General features: G+C 41.0%; 1 protein-coding gene across 5 annotated transcripts in view; it reads left to right on the top strand.

The window, feature by feature from the left end:
* Positions 1-18,716, top strand: part of LOC128700964 (peptidyl-glycine alpha-amidating monooxygenase B) — a 111,816-nt gene that overhangs the window by 81,036 nt on the left and 12,064 nt on the right. For 3 of the 5 annotated variants that reach the window (XM_070079717.1, XM_070079719.1, XM_070079718.1), the window contains 2 exons: positions 1,112-1,201; positions 13,417-13,557. In XM_070079717.1, coding sequence (XP_069935818.1) covers positions 1,112-1,201; positions 13,417-13,557 — 231 coding nt within the window. Of the gene's footprint in view, positions 1-1,111; positions 1,202-2,443; positions 2,648-13,416; positions 13,558-18,716 lie in introns of those variants that run through there. The other 2 variants (XR_011391001.1, XR_011391002.1) reach the window with 2 other exon arrangements.

Raw genomic sequence — 18,716 nt, forward strand, 5'->3', positions numbered from 1 at the left:
TAATAGTATAATAATAATAATAATAATATTTTAGTTTAGTTTATAAATACATGCATTGTACTGGTGTTTTAATTTACAGTTAATTTCTTGGTGTTTTAATATACAGTTAATTTCTTGGTGTTTTAATTTACAGTTAATTTCTTGGTGTTTTAATATACAGTTAATTTCTTGGTGTTTTAATTTACAAACAAGTCTTGTTACACACATGACTAATAATACACAAATGTGCTAAGAATATCGACCATAAAAACATACATTATCCATTTCTTAAAAGTTTGGTGCAGTGTTTTCCCCGTTAACGTCTGCAAAAGCTGCAGTGTTTCCTGCCGAATAAGCAGAGTGAAAATTCACTTTTGCCATCAATCTGCAAAATCAGTCTGCGTGTAGCGAAAAAATGCATCAGTGATTTTAAGTAATGTTAAATCACTCTAAAGCATTTGCTAGCTTACCTAGTGAGAATGTTTATGTAGTGCATTCGCATCGGAATCATTTGTGTTTTCATTAGGGTTCATGCTGATGAATGGGATCAGTGGCTGTGTTGATTTTCAGGGTACCTACATAGGCCTAAAAGCAAGCATTACCACAGCGTTCATTTTAACATTGTCGTGACATACAGCTGTATCGTGATTGTATATAAATTGTCACCATGTGGACTGTAAACCCAGTCACTGTAACCATGAGGACTATAAACTTGGCCACTGTAAGCACAAGACCTGTTAACCCACACACTGTAACCACATGGACTGTAAACCCAGTCACTGTAACCATGAGGACTATAAACTTGACCACTGTAAACACAAGACCTGTTAACCCACACACTGTAACCACATGGACTGTAAACCCAGTCACTGTAACCATGAGGACTATAAACTTGACCACTGTAAACACAAGACCTATTAACCCACACACTGTAACCACATGGACTGTAAACCCAGCCACTGTAACCATGAGGACTATAAACTTGACCACTGTAAGCACAAGACCTGTTAACCCACACACTGTAACCACATGGACTGTAAACCCAGCCACTGTAACCATGAGGACTATAAACTTGACCACTGTAAGTTCCAAATACGTTTGTGTGGATATAAAGATTTACATTGTATTCCAGGAACAGCATTGACGGCGCACAGCATCAACAAGACAGTGACGGCCTTGTCGACTCCCAAGATTGAAGTAAAGCCGGTGAATCGCTTCGGAGGTTTGTAAATAACAAGTCACTGTTGTCATTTGCATAGGCTGCGGTCAGATGTATTTTCTACGGGTGTGTGGGAGCACAACATTCACTGTTTTGGCCGCAAAGAAACACAGGCAGCGCCTGAATGCATTTGTTAAAATTAACAGAAAAATGACAGATTCCTTTGATACGCTTTTACACACACACACACACACACACACACACACACACACACACTGCTGAAGACTCAGACGAGTCACAGGGACGTTAGGAAGTATTTCTTCAGTCATAGAGTTGTCAGCAAGTGGAATAGCCTAGCAAGTGAAGTAGTGGAGGCAGGAACCATACATAGTTTTAAGAAGAGGTATGACAAAGCTCAGGAAGCAGAAGGAGAGAGGATCCAGTAGCAATCAGTGAAGAGGCGGGGCCAGGAGCTGAGTCTCGACCCCTGCAACCACAATTAGGTGAGTACACTCACTCACTCACTCACATACTCTCTCACTCTCTCTCTTCGTTTGCTTCTCTAAAGACGTATACATGTATATAATGACGTGAAACTGCAGAGGTATTTCTACTATTTTTTCCATTGTGGCCTTTTTTTGCCATGCTATTTCAATACACAGTCCAGTATTTATAAAGTTTTTTCCAAAGACACTTAATGGTCACCTTCACTCCAACACTCGTTTGTTCTCCAGGACTTTATGTATAGAATTAAGGTCTCTGATATCTTGTCATGTTTAATTTGTTAATGGCGTGGGTGGGCAGGAGGATGGACGGGCGGGTGGGCAGGAGGGCAGGCAGGAAGGAGGGTGGGCAGGAGGATGGGCAGGCCGGCCGGGCCAGAGAGAAACTGTCACATGACCGGACAACCCAGCAAGTGGACGTGTTTGACACTCGTTAATACTTGGGGTTTGGAGGTTGTGAAATACCTCACGAAGGGGTTTTAAATGTCCTATTTGTAAATGTAAATGTGTATAACTTTGTAAATGCAACACTTAACTGTAAATACTGACAGGTATAACCTTGTAAATATAACCTAACTTGTATTTTACAGCCATAATGTATAAGCAGTAATACAGTGATGTATAATACAGTGATGTATAAAGCAAAAAATCAAGAAAATAATAAATTATGTTTTTAAGTATTTAAATAATAATGATCGATGTTGTGCTTTACAAATCAAATTTTTATTTCTTTACAAAGGTTACAATGTGTAATTTACATTGAAGTTCTCCATAACTTAATGATTCCCTCCTGTTTCCCCAGACACTGCATGACCCTTATGGGTTTAGCAATACCCCATGATACTAATCCCCCTCCCCCATCCCCACAAGAGCACAGTAATGGGGTGTAAAGTCACCCTATTCCTGCCACAAGTACAATGAGGGAGTGGCGGCAGCACCTGCACCGCACTGTGTGGATGTCATCAGGTGGGGTCACACAGGTCACCGTGAGTCACCGTCCCTCGCAGTGAGTCACTCGTTACACTCGACGCTCTGCACTAACATGCACTCTCGTCCTCACTAGTGGTTTCTGCATGAAGAGTGGCCCATAACTCTGCACCTAACATAACAAAGCTTATTTGTAGCCTCGTAAACACCAGTAAATGCCAGGGAAGATGCCAGTGAGGCCGTATGTTACAACAAGCGCCGCACTCTTGGTCAGCAACTTTTTTTACCCTAACATAACTTTCGCTAGTTCTCCCCCTGCATGCAACATTAAAACAAGACCGTAAACACGGCAAAAGTGCCACCGTCTTTAATTGGCACTTGTTTTATTCACACTAAGTCAAGTGTGCTTAGTAGCGCTGGCTCTGTTTTTCACACTAAAACATACCCGTGTTCTCAGTAGTGTTCTCTGCATGTGTTGACAAACATGCTAATAAGACAGTAATGCAAGTGTCACAGCACCTCTGAGAGGCGCCTGCTTTTTGAATACAATTTTTTTTTATCAAAGCAGCGTATAGATAACGTCCCAGAACTTCCCCGGCCCCTCAAAATATTTTGCTGGTTTATATTTGACGATAAACTGTATCGATTTTGGATTTACAAGACCCACATAAAAGAGCTTTCTCATGTTATCCTTCTTAATAATCCGTTGATATTTCCTCATCTCTGTAATTATTTATACATAAATAACCCGCACACAAAAGACTGAAACTCATGACGATGTTTTGGTCCGATTTGGACCAAAGGAGGAGGTAGGTTACTGAAAGCAGTGAAGAGTTTTTACGAGGATAGTGAGGCTCAAGTTATAGTATGTAGGAAAGAGGGAGATTATTTCCCAGTAAAAGGCCTTAGACAAGGATGTGTGATGTCACCATGGTTGTTTAATATATTTATAGATGGGGTTGTAAGAGAAGTAAATGCGAGGGTCTTGGCAAGAGGCGTGGAGTTAAAAGATAAAGAATCACACATAAAGTGGGAGTTGTCACAGTTGCTCTTTGCTGATGACACTGTGCTCTTGGTAGATTCTGAAGAGAAGTTGCAGAGGTTGGTGGATGAATTTGGTAGGGTGTGCAAAAGATGAAAATTAAAAGTGAATACAGGAAAGAGTAAGGTTATGAGGATAAAAAGATTAGGTGATGAAAGATTGGATATCAGATTGGAGGGAGAGAGTATGGAGGAGGTGAATGTATTCAGATGTTTGGGAGTGGATGTGTCAGCGGATGGGTCTATGAAAGATGAGGTGAATCATAGAATTGATGAGGGGAAAAAGGTGAGTGATGCACTTAAGAGTCTGTGGAGACAAAGAACTTTGTCCTTGGAGGCAAAGAGGGGAATGTATGAGAGTATAGTTTTACCAACGCTCTTATATGGGTGTGAAGCATGGGTGATGAATGTTGCAGCGAGGAGAAGGCTGGAGGCAGTGGAGATGTCATGTCTGAGGGCAATGTGTGGTGTGAATATAATGCAGAGAATTCATAGTTTGGAAGTTAGGAGGAGGTGTGGGATTACCAAAACTGTAGTCCAGAGGGCTGAGGAAGGGTTGTTGAGGTGGTTCGGACATGTAGAGAGAATGGAGCGAAACAGAATGACTTCAAGAGTGTATCAGTCTGTAGTGGAAGGAAGGCGGGGTAGGGGTCAGCCTAGGAAAGGTTGGAGGGAGGGGGTAAAGGAGGTTTTGTGTGCGAGGGGCTTGGACTTCCAGCGGGCATGCGTGAGCGTGTTTGATAGGAGTGAATGTAGACAAATGGTTTTTAATACTTGACATGCTGTTGGAGTGTGAGCAAAGTAACATTTATGAAGGGATTCAGGGAAACCTGCAGGCTGGACTTGAGTCCTGGAGATGGGAAGTACAGTGCCTGCACTCTGAAGGAGGGGTGTTAATGTTGCAGCTTAACCCTTTGACTGTCGCAACCTCCAATCCTGAGGTGTCTCCTGGTGTCGCAAAATTTAAAAAAAAAAAAAAATTATTTATTCTTATGAAATGATAGAGAATCTTTTCCCAATTGTAACGACACCAAAAAAACGAAATTTGATGGAAAACTGATGGAATTATGCTCTCGCGAAATTAGCGACCTCGGCGCTGTTTACAAATCGGCGATTTCGCCCAATTTGAGCCCTATTTTCGGCTAATTCCATTGTTCTAATCGCCCAAACTCATAGCTATTTCTTTAGAACTCCATTTTTTCTATCGATTGAGTACAAGAAACTGCCCATTTACCAATTTTAACTACCTAATAATGTGGTCAGAAATTTGCATTTTGGCCAATTTCACGAAAACTAAAAAATATGACAATTTCAAAATAAGGTCCAGAATGAACAATGCAGACATTCCTGGCTCTAAAATAACATTTTCTTTGTTCATCAGTTATGTCTCCAGGCCCCTCTGATATTACTCTTGCTTTCTATTTTGAATTTTTATTCAAACAAAAAATAGATTTACTGTTATGCAGACTACTGCAATACTGTAATAATTGTATAAATAACATCAACCCATTCATGACTGCATATTAGAATGGCTAGTTGGACATTTATTGGACAATGGCATCATTTGTTTACTTTTGAACATTGGCAAAAATCAAACATTTCCCCTACTTTGAGCTCTATTTCTGGGTTCTTTTTATACTAAAATCAATCAAAATCACCTCTATTTCTATAATATGTTTTCCATTCTATCAAATGAGTCCAAGAAAACAAGAATACAACCATAAATACTATACGAAAATAGACCACAAAGTCAGCATTTTAATTAAAAAAAACGGTTAGTTTTTTTTTTCTCATGCACTGCTTGCTCCAGGATTTTTTTTTATATGGTGCACACTGACCACACAGACCCATTCTCTCACATGTGGGCCTACCAGCTTTCTCCTGCTTGATTTGAAACCGCTAGAATTTATGAGTATATATACGTCAAGCACGGTACCTCGTAAGACTTATATATACGGCCGCGACAGTCAAAGGGTTAAAAACTGTAGGGTAAAGCACCCTTCTGGCAAGACAGTGATGGAGTGAATGATGGTGAAAGTTTTTCTTTTTCGGGCCACCCTGCCTTGGTGGGAATTGGCCAGTGTGTTAATAAAAAAAAATAATTTATCCTGACATGATACATGTTTATACAAAGGATTATAATAGTTGGGTGTACATACCAAAAGTCCCTTTATATGCAGAGCATTTTGGGCAAACTTAAAACTTAAGATTAATAAGGCAATAACGGCACATATAGTCATTAGACGAGTTACAATGAATACAGTAGACTTTAATATTGTGTTAGGCCATGCTTTATGGCTTTAATAAGTCTTGGCTTTAATACATCTTGTGATTAACATCTGAGGTGACTACAGATGTTGAGAGTAAGTCAATACAGTGGACCCCCGGTTTACGATATTATTTCATTCCAGAAGTATGTTCAGGTGCCAGTACTGAACGAATTTGTTCCCATAAGGAATATTGTGAAGTAGATTAGTCCATTTCAGACCCCCAAACATACACGTACAAACGCACTTACATAAATACACTTACATAATTGGTCGCATTGGGAGGTGATCGTAAAGCAGGGGTCCACTGTATTGATTATAATGTTTTCCCTACGTTCATGATATTGAACAAATGCATGTATAGTTTTTACACGTGTATTTATGATCGGCTGGGATAGGTTAAGGAGACAAGCTGTTTTTTAACTGTAGTTTTAAAAATGCTGCGTCAGTGATTCTGGAGATTTCTGGCAGAGAGTTCCAGATTTTGGGCCATTTTATGTACAATGAGTATTTGGAAAGATTTAGCCTGACACAGGGAATGTCGTAGAGATTTTTGTGCCTTGTGTTGTGTCTGTGAGTCCTGTTGCAACTGTCAAGAAAGTGCTTCAGGTCGGGAGTTATATTAGAATTGATTGTTCTGTAAATGTAGGTTGCGCAATAGTACAAGTGAATGTTTTGTATAGTGAGTAGGTTAAGGTCTTTGAAAAGTAGGGGGAGGGGGAGGGTTGTCTAGCAGTGGATTGTGTGATCATTCGCACTACACCTTTTTGTGTTATTATTGACTTTAGGTGGTTTGTCGTTGCGGAACCTCAGACACAAATAGCATAGTTGAGGCAGGGGTAGATCAGTGAATAGTATAGTGTAAGTAGTGCTGTTTATGGCACATAGTAATGTATCTTTGAGAGGATGCCAACTGTTTTAGATACTTTTTTTGTTATGCGTTGGATATGAGTGTTGAATTTCAGGTTATCAAGGTGTAGACTCGGGAATTTTCCCTCATTATGTTTAGCAATAAGGATGTTAAGCGTAATGTTAAGCTGGACCTCACTTACTCTACTCCCGAACATAATGTGAGAGGATTTGTCCATATTAAGTGTAAGTTTATTGACAGTCATCAACCAGGTTGCTATTTTTGTGAGTTCTTCATTAACAGTAGTGTTGAATGAGGCTAGATTTGGGTGGTAGGGTATGTAAAAGAAGGAGATTAAAAGTGAATACAGGAAAGAGTAAGGTTATGAGGATAACAAAAAGATTAGGTGATGAAAGATTGAATATCAGATTGGAGGGAGAGAGTATGGAGGAGGTGAATGTATTCAGATATTTGGGAGTGGACGTGTCAGCAGATGGGTCTATGAAGGATGGGGTGAATCACAGAACTGATGAGGGGAAACGGGTGAGTGGTGCACTTAGGAGTCTGTGGAGACAAAGAACTTTGTCCGTGGAAGCAAAGAAGGGAATGTATGAAAGTATAGTTGTACCAGCACTCTTGTATGGGTGTGAAGCATGGGTGATGAATGTTGCAGCGAGGAGAAGGCTGGAGGCAGTGGAGATGTCAAGTCTGAGGGCAATGTGTGGTGTGAATATAATGCAGAGAATTTGTAGTTCGGAAAATAGGAGAAGGTGAGGGATTACCAAAACTATTATCCAGAGGGCTGAGGAAGGGTTGTTGAAGTGGTTTGGACATGTAGAGGGAATGGAACAAAATATAATTACTTCTAGAGTGTATAAATCTGTAGTGGAGGGAAGGCGGGGTAGGGGTCTGCCTAGGAAAGGTTGGAGGGAGGGGATAAAGGAGGTTTTGTACGCGAGGGGCTTGGACTTCCAGCAAGCATACGTGAGTGTGTTTGATAGGAGTGAATGGAGACAAATGGTTTTTAGGACTTCACTTGCTGTTGGAGTATAAGCAAGGTAATATTTATGAAGGAAAACCGGCAGGCTGGACTTGAGTTCTGGAGATGGGAAGTACAGTGCCAGCACTCTGAAGGACGGGTGTTAATGTTGCAGTTGTATAACTGTAGTGTAAGCGCGCCTTTGGCAAGACAGTGATGGAGTGAATGAAAGTTTCTCTTTTTCAGGCCACCCTGCCTTGGTGGGAAACAGCCGATGTGTTAATAAAAAATGACAAAAGTTGTGTCGTCAGCAAAGAGAATAGGCGTAAGTTGTTGTGATACGCTTAGAAGATTGTTGATGTATAAAAGGAAAAGGAGGGGGCAAGAATGCTTCCCTGAGGTACACCAGTGTCCAGGGGTCTTGTTGACGAGGTTGTGTCCTTGACAGAGACGTATTGCTTTCTATTAGTAAGGTAGGACTTGATGAATGCAAGTGTGTGGCCTTTTATACCATAACGATCAAGCTTGAGGAGTATGATGCTGTGATCTACTGTATCAAAAGCTTTCTTAAGGTCGATAAAGAGTCCAAGCGGGTATTCATTTTTTCCAGTGCTGTCTAAAGTAGGTCTAGCATTTTTATTATTGCGTCGTCTGTGCTTTGGTTTCTCCCGAGGACACGTGGTCCTCGGCTTACGATGGTTCGACTTTGGATATTTCAACTTTATGGTGGTACAAATTATTATAATCATGAGGGACCGCTAAACCCGTAGGATTATACAGCGCCTGTGGGGGGGGGGATGGAAGGTATTCAAGTTCAATTCATTGAACTGGAGCACAGATCCAATTCCCTAGATCAAGAGCCCCTCACCCTCGTCCCCTTGAGGGAACGACAGTACAAAAAAATTACTCTGGAGATGAAACATAAGATAATTACCCAACATGAAAGTGACAAGTCTATAACTTATATTCATTTATTGACTTTTCAATACTAGTACAGTGGACCCCCGGTTAACGATATTTTTTCACTCCAGAAGTATGTTCAGGTGCCAGTACTGACCGAATTTGTTCCCATAAGGAATATTGTGAAGTAGATTAGTCCATTTCAGACCCCCAAACATACACGTTCAAACGCACTTACATAAATACACTTACATAATTGGTCGCATTCGGAGGTAATCGTTATGCGGGGGTCCACTGTATTTAGTTACAGCAATTATTTATTGATTTATTCAGTGACAGTACTTATTTACTTATTTATCATATCATATTCACATTCAACTTACGATATTTTTTATTTACGATATTTACGACTTGTTATTTGACTTCCGATATTTTATATTTACAACATTTTTGCCTTACGATATTTTCAATTAGGATATTTCTGACTCACAACGGGTTCGTCGAACCATAACCCCATCGTAAGTCAAGGACCGCCTGTATTTCCACACGCCCAGTTAATGGCACAAGTCGGCCCAAAACGTCATCCTGAGTTAGTTCCCCATGCGCACGTTGTGTATTGTTCCAGCCATGGTATTGTGCCGCCTTGTTCTTTCTGTAATTAATTTTGTACTAACATATTTGTAGCCACAGCAGCAGAGGTAAGCTGGCGGTGACCCGTCTTCTGTGCTTGTCGTGTGTTTTTTAAGTTTTCAGTGATGGTGACGTTTGATACATCACCTGCGTGTGACTAACAATGCATGTAGTGTGTTCGTGTTATTCTGGCATTACCAGATTGTGGTGTTTGATATGGCATTCTGAGTGGTTCCACAGTACTATTTGGGCAGGTTGTGAATCAGGTACTGTAGAGAATCTAAGAGCTGTGAATCAGGTACTGGTGAGAATGGTAGAGCTGTGAATCAGGTACTGGGGTGACTGGTAGAGCTGTGAATCAGGTACTGGGGTGAATGGTAGAGCTGTGAATCAGATATTGGGGAGAATGTTAGAAATGTGAATCAGGTACTGGGGAAAATGTTAGAAATGTGAATCAGGTACTGGGGTGAATGGTAGAGCTGTGAATCAGGTACTGGGGTGAAAGGTAGAGCCATAACTCAGATACTGGGATGAAAGGTAAAGCTGTGAATCAGGTACTGGGGTGAATGGTAGAGCTGTGAATCAGGTACTGGGGTGAATGGTAGAGCTGTGAATCAGGTACTGGGGTGAATGGTAGAGCTGTGAATCAGGTACTGGGGTGAATGGTAGAGCTGTGAATCAGGTACTGGGGTGAATGGTAGAGCTGTGAATCAGGTACTGGGGTGAATGGTAGAGCTGTGAATCAGGTACTGGGGTGAATGGTAGAGCTGTGAATCAGGTACTGGGGTAAATGGTAGAGCTGTGAATCAGGTACTGGGGTGAATGGTAGAGCTGTGAATCAGGTACTGGGGTGAATGGTAGAGCTGTGAATCAGGTACTGGGGTGAATGGTAGAGCTGTGAATCAGGTACTGGGGTGAATGGTAGAGCTGTGAATCAGGTACTGGGGTGAATGGTAGAGCTGTGAATCAGGTACTGGGGTGAATGGTAGAGCTGTGAATCAGATACTGGGGTGAATGGTAGAGCTGTGAATCAGGTACTGGGGTGAATGGTAGAGCTGTGAATCAGGTACTGGGGTGAATGGTAGAGCTGTGAATCAGGTACTGGGGTGAATGGTAGAGCTGTGAATCAGGTACTGGGGTGAATGGTAGAGCTGTGAATCAGGTACTGGGGTGAATGGTAGAGCTGTGAATCAGGTACTGGGGTGAATGGTAGAGCTGTGAATCAGGTACTGGGGTGAATGGTAGAGCTGTGAATCAGGTACTGGGGTGAATGGTAGAGCTGTGAATCAGGTACTGGGGTGAATGGTAGAGCTGTGAATCAGGTACTGGGGTGAATGGTAGAGCTGTGAATCAGGTACTGGGGTGAATGGTAGAGCTGTGAATCAGGTACTGGGGTGAATGGTAGAGCTGTGAATCAGGTACTGGGGTGAATGGTAGAGCTGTGAATCAGGTACTGGGGTGAATGGTAGAGTTGTGAATCAGGTACTGGGGTGAATGGTAGAGCTGTGAATCAGGTACTGGGGTGAATGGTAGAGCTGTGAATCAGGTACTGGGGTGAATGGTAGAGCTGTGAATCAGGTACTGGGGTGAATGGTAGAGCTGTGAATCAGGTACTGGGGTGAATGGTAGAGCTGTGAATCAGGTACTGGGGTGAATGGTAGAGCTGTGAATCAGGTACTGGGGTGAATGGTAGAGCTGTGAATCAGGTACTGGGGTGAATGGTAGAGCTGTGAATCAGGTACTGGGGTGAATGGTAGAGCTGTGAATCAGGTACTGGGGTGAATGGTAGAGCTGTGAATCAGGTACTGGGGTGAATGGTAGAGCTGTGAATCAGGTACTGGGGTGAATGGTAGAGCTGTGAATCAGGTACTGGGGTGAATGGTAGAGCTGTGAATCAGGTACTGGTGAGAATGGTAGAGCTGTGTATCAGATATTATAATAATCATGGGGAAGCACTAAACCCGTAGCATTATACAGCGCCTGTGTGTGGGGGGTTGGGGGGGGGAAGGTATTCAGGCTTAATTCAGGGAACAGGAACACAGATCCACTTCCCTAGATCAAGAGCCCCTCACCATCGTCACATTGAAGTTTTGCCAGTAAAACACCGATGTTTTTTCCTTTATTTGTCTCGTTTTCCAATGAAATCATTCCTTAACGTTTCCCCTCTAGATTTTCAGTCGGTCGGCAGGACACGGGCGTTTCCTGGAGGGACGCTGCGCTCCCCTTCCAAAAACATTGCATTGTGTCGTTTTCCTGATGTTCTTTTGTTTTCTCCATTACTCTAATAAAAGCTCCATTATTATTATTATTAAGGGAAAGAGCTAAACCCGTAGGATTATATAGCACCTGTGGGGGGGGGATGGAAGGCATTCAGACTTAATTCAGGGAACTGGAGCTCAAATCCAATTCCCTTGATCAAGAGCCTCTCGCCAGCATCAAGGAACCTCCCTTGAGGGGATAAAAAACATTGCGTTCCATCATTTTCCTAATGTTCCCTCGTTTTCTTCATTACTCTTATAAAAGCTCCAGTGTGATATTGTTTTACAAATACAAATAAAAAGGTACATCCCAAATTTAATGGCGTATACAGTGAATCCCCGACTTACAAACACTTTGAGAATCTCGTGTATCGTGTATATCATTATTATACACATTACAGTATTTTAATGTCACTGTTGCTCCTTTTATAACACTTTTAGTGTGCAGCCTTTACTCGCTTAACGACGGAGTTGTGTTCCTAAGACCACGTCAGTAAACAAATTCGTCACTAAGTGAGGAGCATACTATAATGGTAGTGAGTTTGTGTCAACCATCTGTGATATTGTTTAAATATCACCTTTGCACCATTTATAACATTTCTGGTATATTTTTAAATGTTTATAGTGTACTGTATATTGTAATAAACAGAAGAGAGGAAATCAGCTCTAATATACATTACTTAGGTATGAATACTGGTCAGAGAGCCCCTCATAAGTCCAAGTCGTTGGTAAACGAGTACATCGCTAAGTCAGGAGATGCTGTACTTTTAAATGTTTATACAGTAGTGTACTGTACAGTATACAGTATACTGACTGGTCAGAAAGCTGGTTGTAAATCTGCACAGTCATTAAACAGGTAGGTCATTAAGCGAGGAGTGTCTATATAACACCGAGAAAATAATTTTGTGAGTTCGTACATCACATAAGCATCCCTCATTCTACGTTAGAGTCAGGGTTTCTGACAACTTTTCTGGGCGTTGCAACGCAGCAATTGCAACTTGCTGTGGGGTCCTTATGTATGGCATAAGTACTTCTCAAAATTAATAATACAGTGTTTTGTGGACAGTGTTGTTATTGTGTGCACTTTTATTATACAATTCAACCAAAAAAAAGAATTGTTGGAGATGTTTCTGAATGTCTTAATGAAAATAAAACCAGTTTAATGGAATATATGGGACAAAATCAGGTGAGTACACCTGGAGATGGTTTCTCAGTGCTTCCCCCACCTTCCCCGGCCCAGTCTGTGACCAGTCAGTGGATTCACAAACAGTGGACAAAGTTTATAGGTTACTGAATCATCCTGTGATTGTTACAGTCGTGGCAGAGCAGTATCATCTGTCCACCACAATCACCAGCCACCTTCAAAACACTGTCAGCCATTCTGTCCCCCATTACTCCATTAACTCGAGGGTTAAGAGGCTCGTAAGTTCCCCCGTCTTCTAATAACATGTTCATTTTTCTACTGTAATCTACCTTGTCCATAATTACTATTGCATTTATTTTGTTTCATAAGGTGAAGGAGGGGTGTTAATGTTGCAGTTTAAAAACTGTAGTGTAAAGCACCCTTCTGGCAAGACAGTGATGGAGTGAATGATGGTGAAAGTTTTTCTTTTTCGGGCCACCCTGCCTTGGTGGGAATCGGCCAGTGTGATAATAAAAAAAATAAAAAATAAGGTGAAGTCCAGGATCTTTCCTTAATTCATGGTATAACTTAACAGATCTTTGAGGACAATTGTGTTGTAGAGGTCTGAGCACAACTCAGACCTGTACAACACAGTTAGAAGACGGGGGCACTTACGTGCCTCTTAACCAAATACAACTTTACATTTATATTTGTACAACCAGTTAATGCTTGTAATGCCATTCAATACTTGTAAGACAGTTGATACTTGTAAAGCTAACTCTATCCTCCTTCTCGAACAGAAGCTAAAGCAGTGTCGTCGCCAGTGACATTCAGCGGCAAGTGGTCGTCGGCCGGTGTGTCGACGGTAATACTGGGGCTCCTGGCTGTCCCCATAGTTGTCCTCACCGCCCTCACACTCATAATACGTGCTCGGAGAACAGGTCAGTGTGGCTCGTGAATTTGTGAAATAACAGGAAATGCGGTACAGTGTGTTTTCTAAATTATAATGAAAACTAAGCACTAAACCCACAAGGGTCATACAGCTGCTCTCTTATAAAGCTTTTTTTTTTTTTTTTTTCAATGAACTGGCCGTATCCCACTGAGGCGTCCTAAGGTGACTTTTTGAATTTAGTAATGTACTGTATACATGAGAAGGGGTTACTAGCCCCTTGCTATATTATGAGGTTGGAGGGAGGGGGTAAAGGAGGTTTTGTGGGCAAGGGGCTTAAGCTTCCAGCAAGTGTGCGTGAGCATGTTAGATAGGAGTGAATGGAGACAAATGGTTTTTGGGACCTGTCGAGCTGTTGGAGTGTGAGCAGGGTAATATTTAGTGAAGGGATTCAGGAAAACTGGTTAACCAGACTTGAGTACTGGAAATGGGAAGTACAATGCCTACACTTTAAAGGAGGTGTTTGGTATATGTATTGGCAGTTTCGAGAGGTATGTTATATATCTTTATATATGCTTCTAAACTGTTGTATCTGGGCGCCTCTGTAAAGACACCGATTATGTAAGAGTGTGGTGAAAGTGTTGAATAATGATGAAAATATTTTATTTTTCAGGATTTTCTTTCTTTTTGGGTCACCCTGCCTCGGTGGGTCACCCTGCCTCGGTGGGTCACCCTGCCTTCGTGGGTCACCCTGCCTCGGTGGGTCACCCTGCCTCGGTGGGTCACCCTGCCTCGGTGGGTCACCCTGCCTCGGTGGGTCACCCTGCCTTCGTGGGTCACCCTGCCTCGGTGGGTCACCCTGCCTTGGTGGGTCACCCTGCCTCGGTGGGTCACCCTGCCTTGGTGGGTCACCCTGCCTTGGTGGGTCACCCTGCCTTGGTGGGTCACCCTGCCTTGGTGGGTCACCCTGCCTTGGTGGGATACTGCTGGTATGTTGAAAGAAAGAAGAATATATATATATATATATATATATATATATATATATATATATATATATATACAGGAAGGCCCCGCTTTACGGCGTTTCACTTTACGGCGTTCCACTAATACGGACATTTCAAATTATGACCAAAACTCGCTATACGGCTCCCCCCACCTGACTTTCTAATACGGTCACCGTGCCCCACCCTGTTTGTTTACATTCTCCATGAGCTCAGTAAGCACTAAGTCTCTCCATTTTGTCTGGAAACTCCAAAATTTCAAATGTTTTTAAAAGTTATTTCATATTTTATATCTACTCTGATAATTATACTTATGTTTACCTGTACCTAAATAAACTTACATACTGTGCTGGCATGCAGGTACACATTAAAATTGGTAAGTGTCTTATGTCTCCAGACGTCATATTAGTAATGATAATAATAATCATCGAGTCATTTAGATGTCGTATATTACGTTAATATACACATTTTCATTAATCCATCCATGATATTTTTTTCAAAATTATATAATAAACACGATACATAACATAAAAAGATGATAAATACACCCTACAATAGAATAAATAAACATAAATATGAGATGTCGTAGCCAGATAACTTGTACAAGTGACGCCAAGAATAACATTTTCTCTAATCTAACATAAGAGAAAATGTGTTACTGGGGGTAACTGTAGAAAATTATTCCTTTCGTATGTATGTATGTAAGTTTATTCAGGTATACACAAATACAGTTACATAGATTATCATACATAACAACATATGTGTAGAGAACCTAGGATAACCCAAAAAAGTCAGTCAGAGTGACTTATTTCCATTGCCTTCACTCAGAGCATCATTTCTTCTTAAAATGATGTTACATGAGAATGGGAGTGTTCTTCTTTATTTATTCTACCGTATCAATGCAGAGACAACCTGTACACAATGTAACTTGTACACAAACCAGACGTGTACACTTCGTTTACAAAACTTACCTTCGCCTGGTTTGTTTACATAACTCTGCGCCTGTCCTCTCTCATGCACTCATTCTTTCTCTCTCTCATTTATTCGTTTTATCTCATTTACTTACTCCTGACCCTACATTAAGACTACAAATATTTTAAGGTAAGTAATGAGTGAATTGTATATACATTTTATCACTCTGGGATGCTTAAATATCATGGAATATATGTGTGGGTGGGTTGGCCTGGTATGGTAGCCCGGCTGACTACCATACATACCACACTTGATTTCTTACAATAAATACTACTTGTCTCACCCTAGATTAAGACTATAAATATTTTAAGGTAAGTAATGAGTGCACTATGTGTGTATTGTACTTTTTATTGTTTTTTGATGCCTGGTTCTATTGCTAACTTAATATATGTTAGTGTAAACTTGTTATCTAGTGTTTGTATGCATTTGTAAGTGGAAAAAAAGGGTGTTCCGCTTTACGGCGGTAGCCTGGAACCTAACCTGCCGTATAAGTGGGGCCCTCCTGTATATATATATATATATATATATATATATATATATATATATATATATATATATATATATATATATATATATATATATATATATATATATATATATATATTATATATATATATATTATATATATTCTTTCTTTCTTTCAACACACCGGCTGCATCCCACCGAGGCAGGGTGGCCCAAAAGGAAAAACGAAAGTTTCTCCTTTTACATTTAGTAATATATACAGGAGAAGAGGTTACTAGCCCCTTGCTCCCGGCATTTTAGTCGCCTCTTACAACACGCATGGCTTACGGAGGAAGAATTCTGTTCCACTTCCCCATGGAGATAAGAGGAAATAAACAAGAATAAGAACTAGAAAGAAAATAGAAGAAAACCCAGAGGGGTGTGCATATATGTGCTTGTACATGTATGTGTAGTGTGACCTAAGTGTAAGTAGAAGTAGCAAGACGTACCTGAAATCTTGCATGTTCATGAGACAGAAAAAAGGACACCAGCAATCCTACCATCATGTAAAACAATTACAGGCTTTCGTTTTACACTCACTTGGCAGGACGGTAGTACCTCCCTGGGCGGTTGCTGTCTACCAACCTACTACCTAGGTATATATATAAATATATATATATATATATATATATATGTATATATATATGTATATATATATATATGTATATATATATGTATATATATATATATATATAAATATATATATATATATATTTTATATATATATATATATATATATATATTTTCATATAGTCGGACTTGAGTCCTGGAAATGGGAAGTACAATGCCTGCACTTTAAAGGAGGGGTTTGGGATATTGGCAGTTTGGAGGGATATGTTGTGTATCTTTATATGTTTATGCTTCTAGACTGTTGTATTCTGAGCACCTCTGCAAAAACAGTGATAATGTGCGAGTGTGGTGAAAGTGTTGAATGATGATGAAAGTATTTTCTTTTTGGGGATTTTCTTTCTTTTTTGGGTCACCCTGCCTCGGTGGGAGACGGCCGACTTTTTTAAAAAAAAAAAAAAAAAAAAAAAAAATATATATATATATATATATAAATATATATATATATATATATATATATATATATATATATAAATATGTATATATATATATATATATATATATATATATATATATATATATATATATATATATATATATATATATATAAAAGGTTGGAGGGAGGGGGTAAAGGAGGTTTTGTGTGCGAGAATTTGGACTTCCAGCAGGCATGCGTGAGCGTGTTTGATAGGAGTGAATGGAGACAAATGGTTTTTAATACTTGACGTGCTGTTGGAGTGTGAGCAAAGTAACATTTATGAAGGGATTCAGGGAAACCGGCAGGCCGGACTTGAGTCCTGGAGATAAGAAGTACAGTGCCTGCACTCTGAAGGAGGGGTGTTAATGTTGCAGTTTAAAAACTGTAGTGTAAAGCACCCTTCTGGCAAGACAGTGATGGAGTGAATGATGGTGAAAGTTTTTCTTTTTCGGGCCACCCTGCCTTGGTGGACCACCCTGCCTTGGTGGACCACCCTGCCTTGGTGGACCACCCTGCCTTGGTGGACCACCCTGCCTTGGTGGACCACCCTGCCTTGGTGGACCACCCTGCCTTGGTGGGAATCGGCCAGTGTGATAATAAATAATAAAAAAAATATATATATATATATATGAACATCAAAATGGTATACAATACCGACAGGTTGTTAGGTAAGACACACATGCAACAGTTAGACAACTTTATTCCGAAACGTTTCGCCTACACAGTAGGCTTCTTCAGTCGAATACAGAAAGTATATATACAGTGCTAGTCATGCCATTATACTGCCCCTCCCCCACACGTACCAAAACACACACACAGACCACGAAAGATTATAATACATATATTTGCACGTAGGTAGTAGGTTGGTAGACAACAACCACCCAGGGAGGTACTACCATCCTGTGGTAGTAGGTTGGTAGACAACAACCACCCAGGGAGGTACTACCATCCTGTGGTAGTAGGTTGGTAGACAACAACCACCTAGCAGAGAGGTACTACCATCCTGTGGTAGTAGGTTGGTAGACAACAACCACCTAGCAGAGAGGTACTACCATCCTGTGGTAGTAGGTTGGTAGACAACAACCACCTAGCAGAGAGGTACTACCATCCTGTGGTAGTAGGTTGGTAGACAACAACCACCTAGCAGAGAGGTACTACCATCCTGTGGTAGTAGGTTGGTAGACAACAACCACCTAGCAGAGAGGTACTACCATCCTGTGGTAGTAGGTTGGTAGACAACAACCACCTAGCAGAGAGGTACTACCATCCTGTGGTAGTAGGTTGGTAGACAACAACCACCTAGCAGAGAGGTACTACCATCCTGTGGTAGTAGGTTGGTAGACAACAACCACCTAGCAGAGAGGTACTACCATCCTGTGGTAGTAGGTTGGTAGACAACAACCACCTAGCAGAGAGGTACTACCATCCTGTGGTAGTAGGTTGGTAGACAACAACCACCCAGGGAGGTACTACCATCCTGTGGTAGTAGGTTGGTAGACAACAACCACCCAGGGAGGTACTACCATCCTGTGGTAGTAGGTTGGTAGACAACAACCACCTAGCAGAGAGGTACTACCATCCTGTGGTAGTAGGTTGGTAGACAACAACCACCTAGCAGAGAGGTACTACCATCCTGTGGTAGTAGGTTGGTAGACAACAACCACCTAGCAGAGAGGTACTACCATCCTG

Source organism: Cherax quadricarinatus, unplaced genomic scaffold (genome assembly GCF_038502225.1).
Source record: "Cherax quadricarinatus isolate ZL_2023a unplaced genomic scaffold, ASM3850222v1 Contig7, whole genome shotgun sequence".
NCBI classification, from domain to species: domain Eukaryota; kingdom Metazoa; phylum Arthropoda; class Malacostraca; order Decapoda; family Parastacidae; genus Cherax; species Cherax quadricarinatus.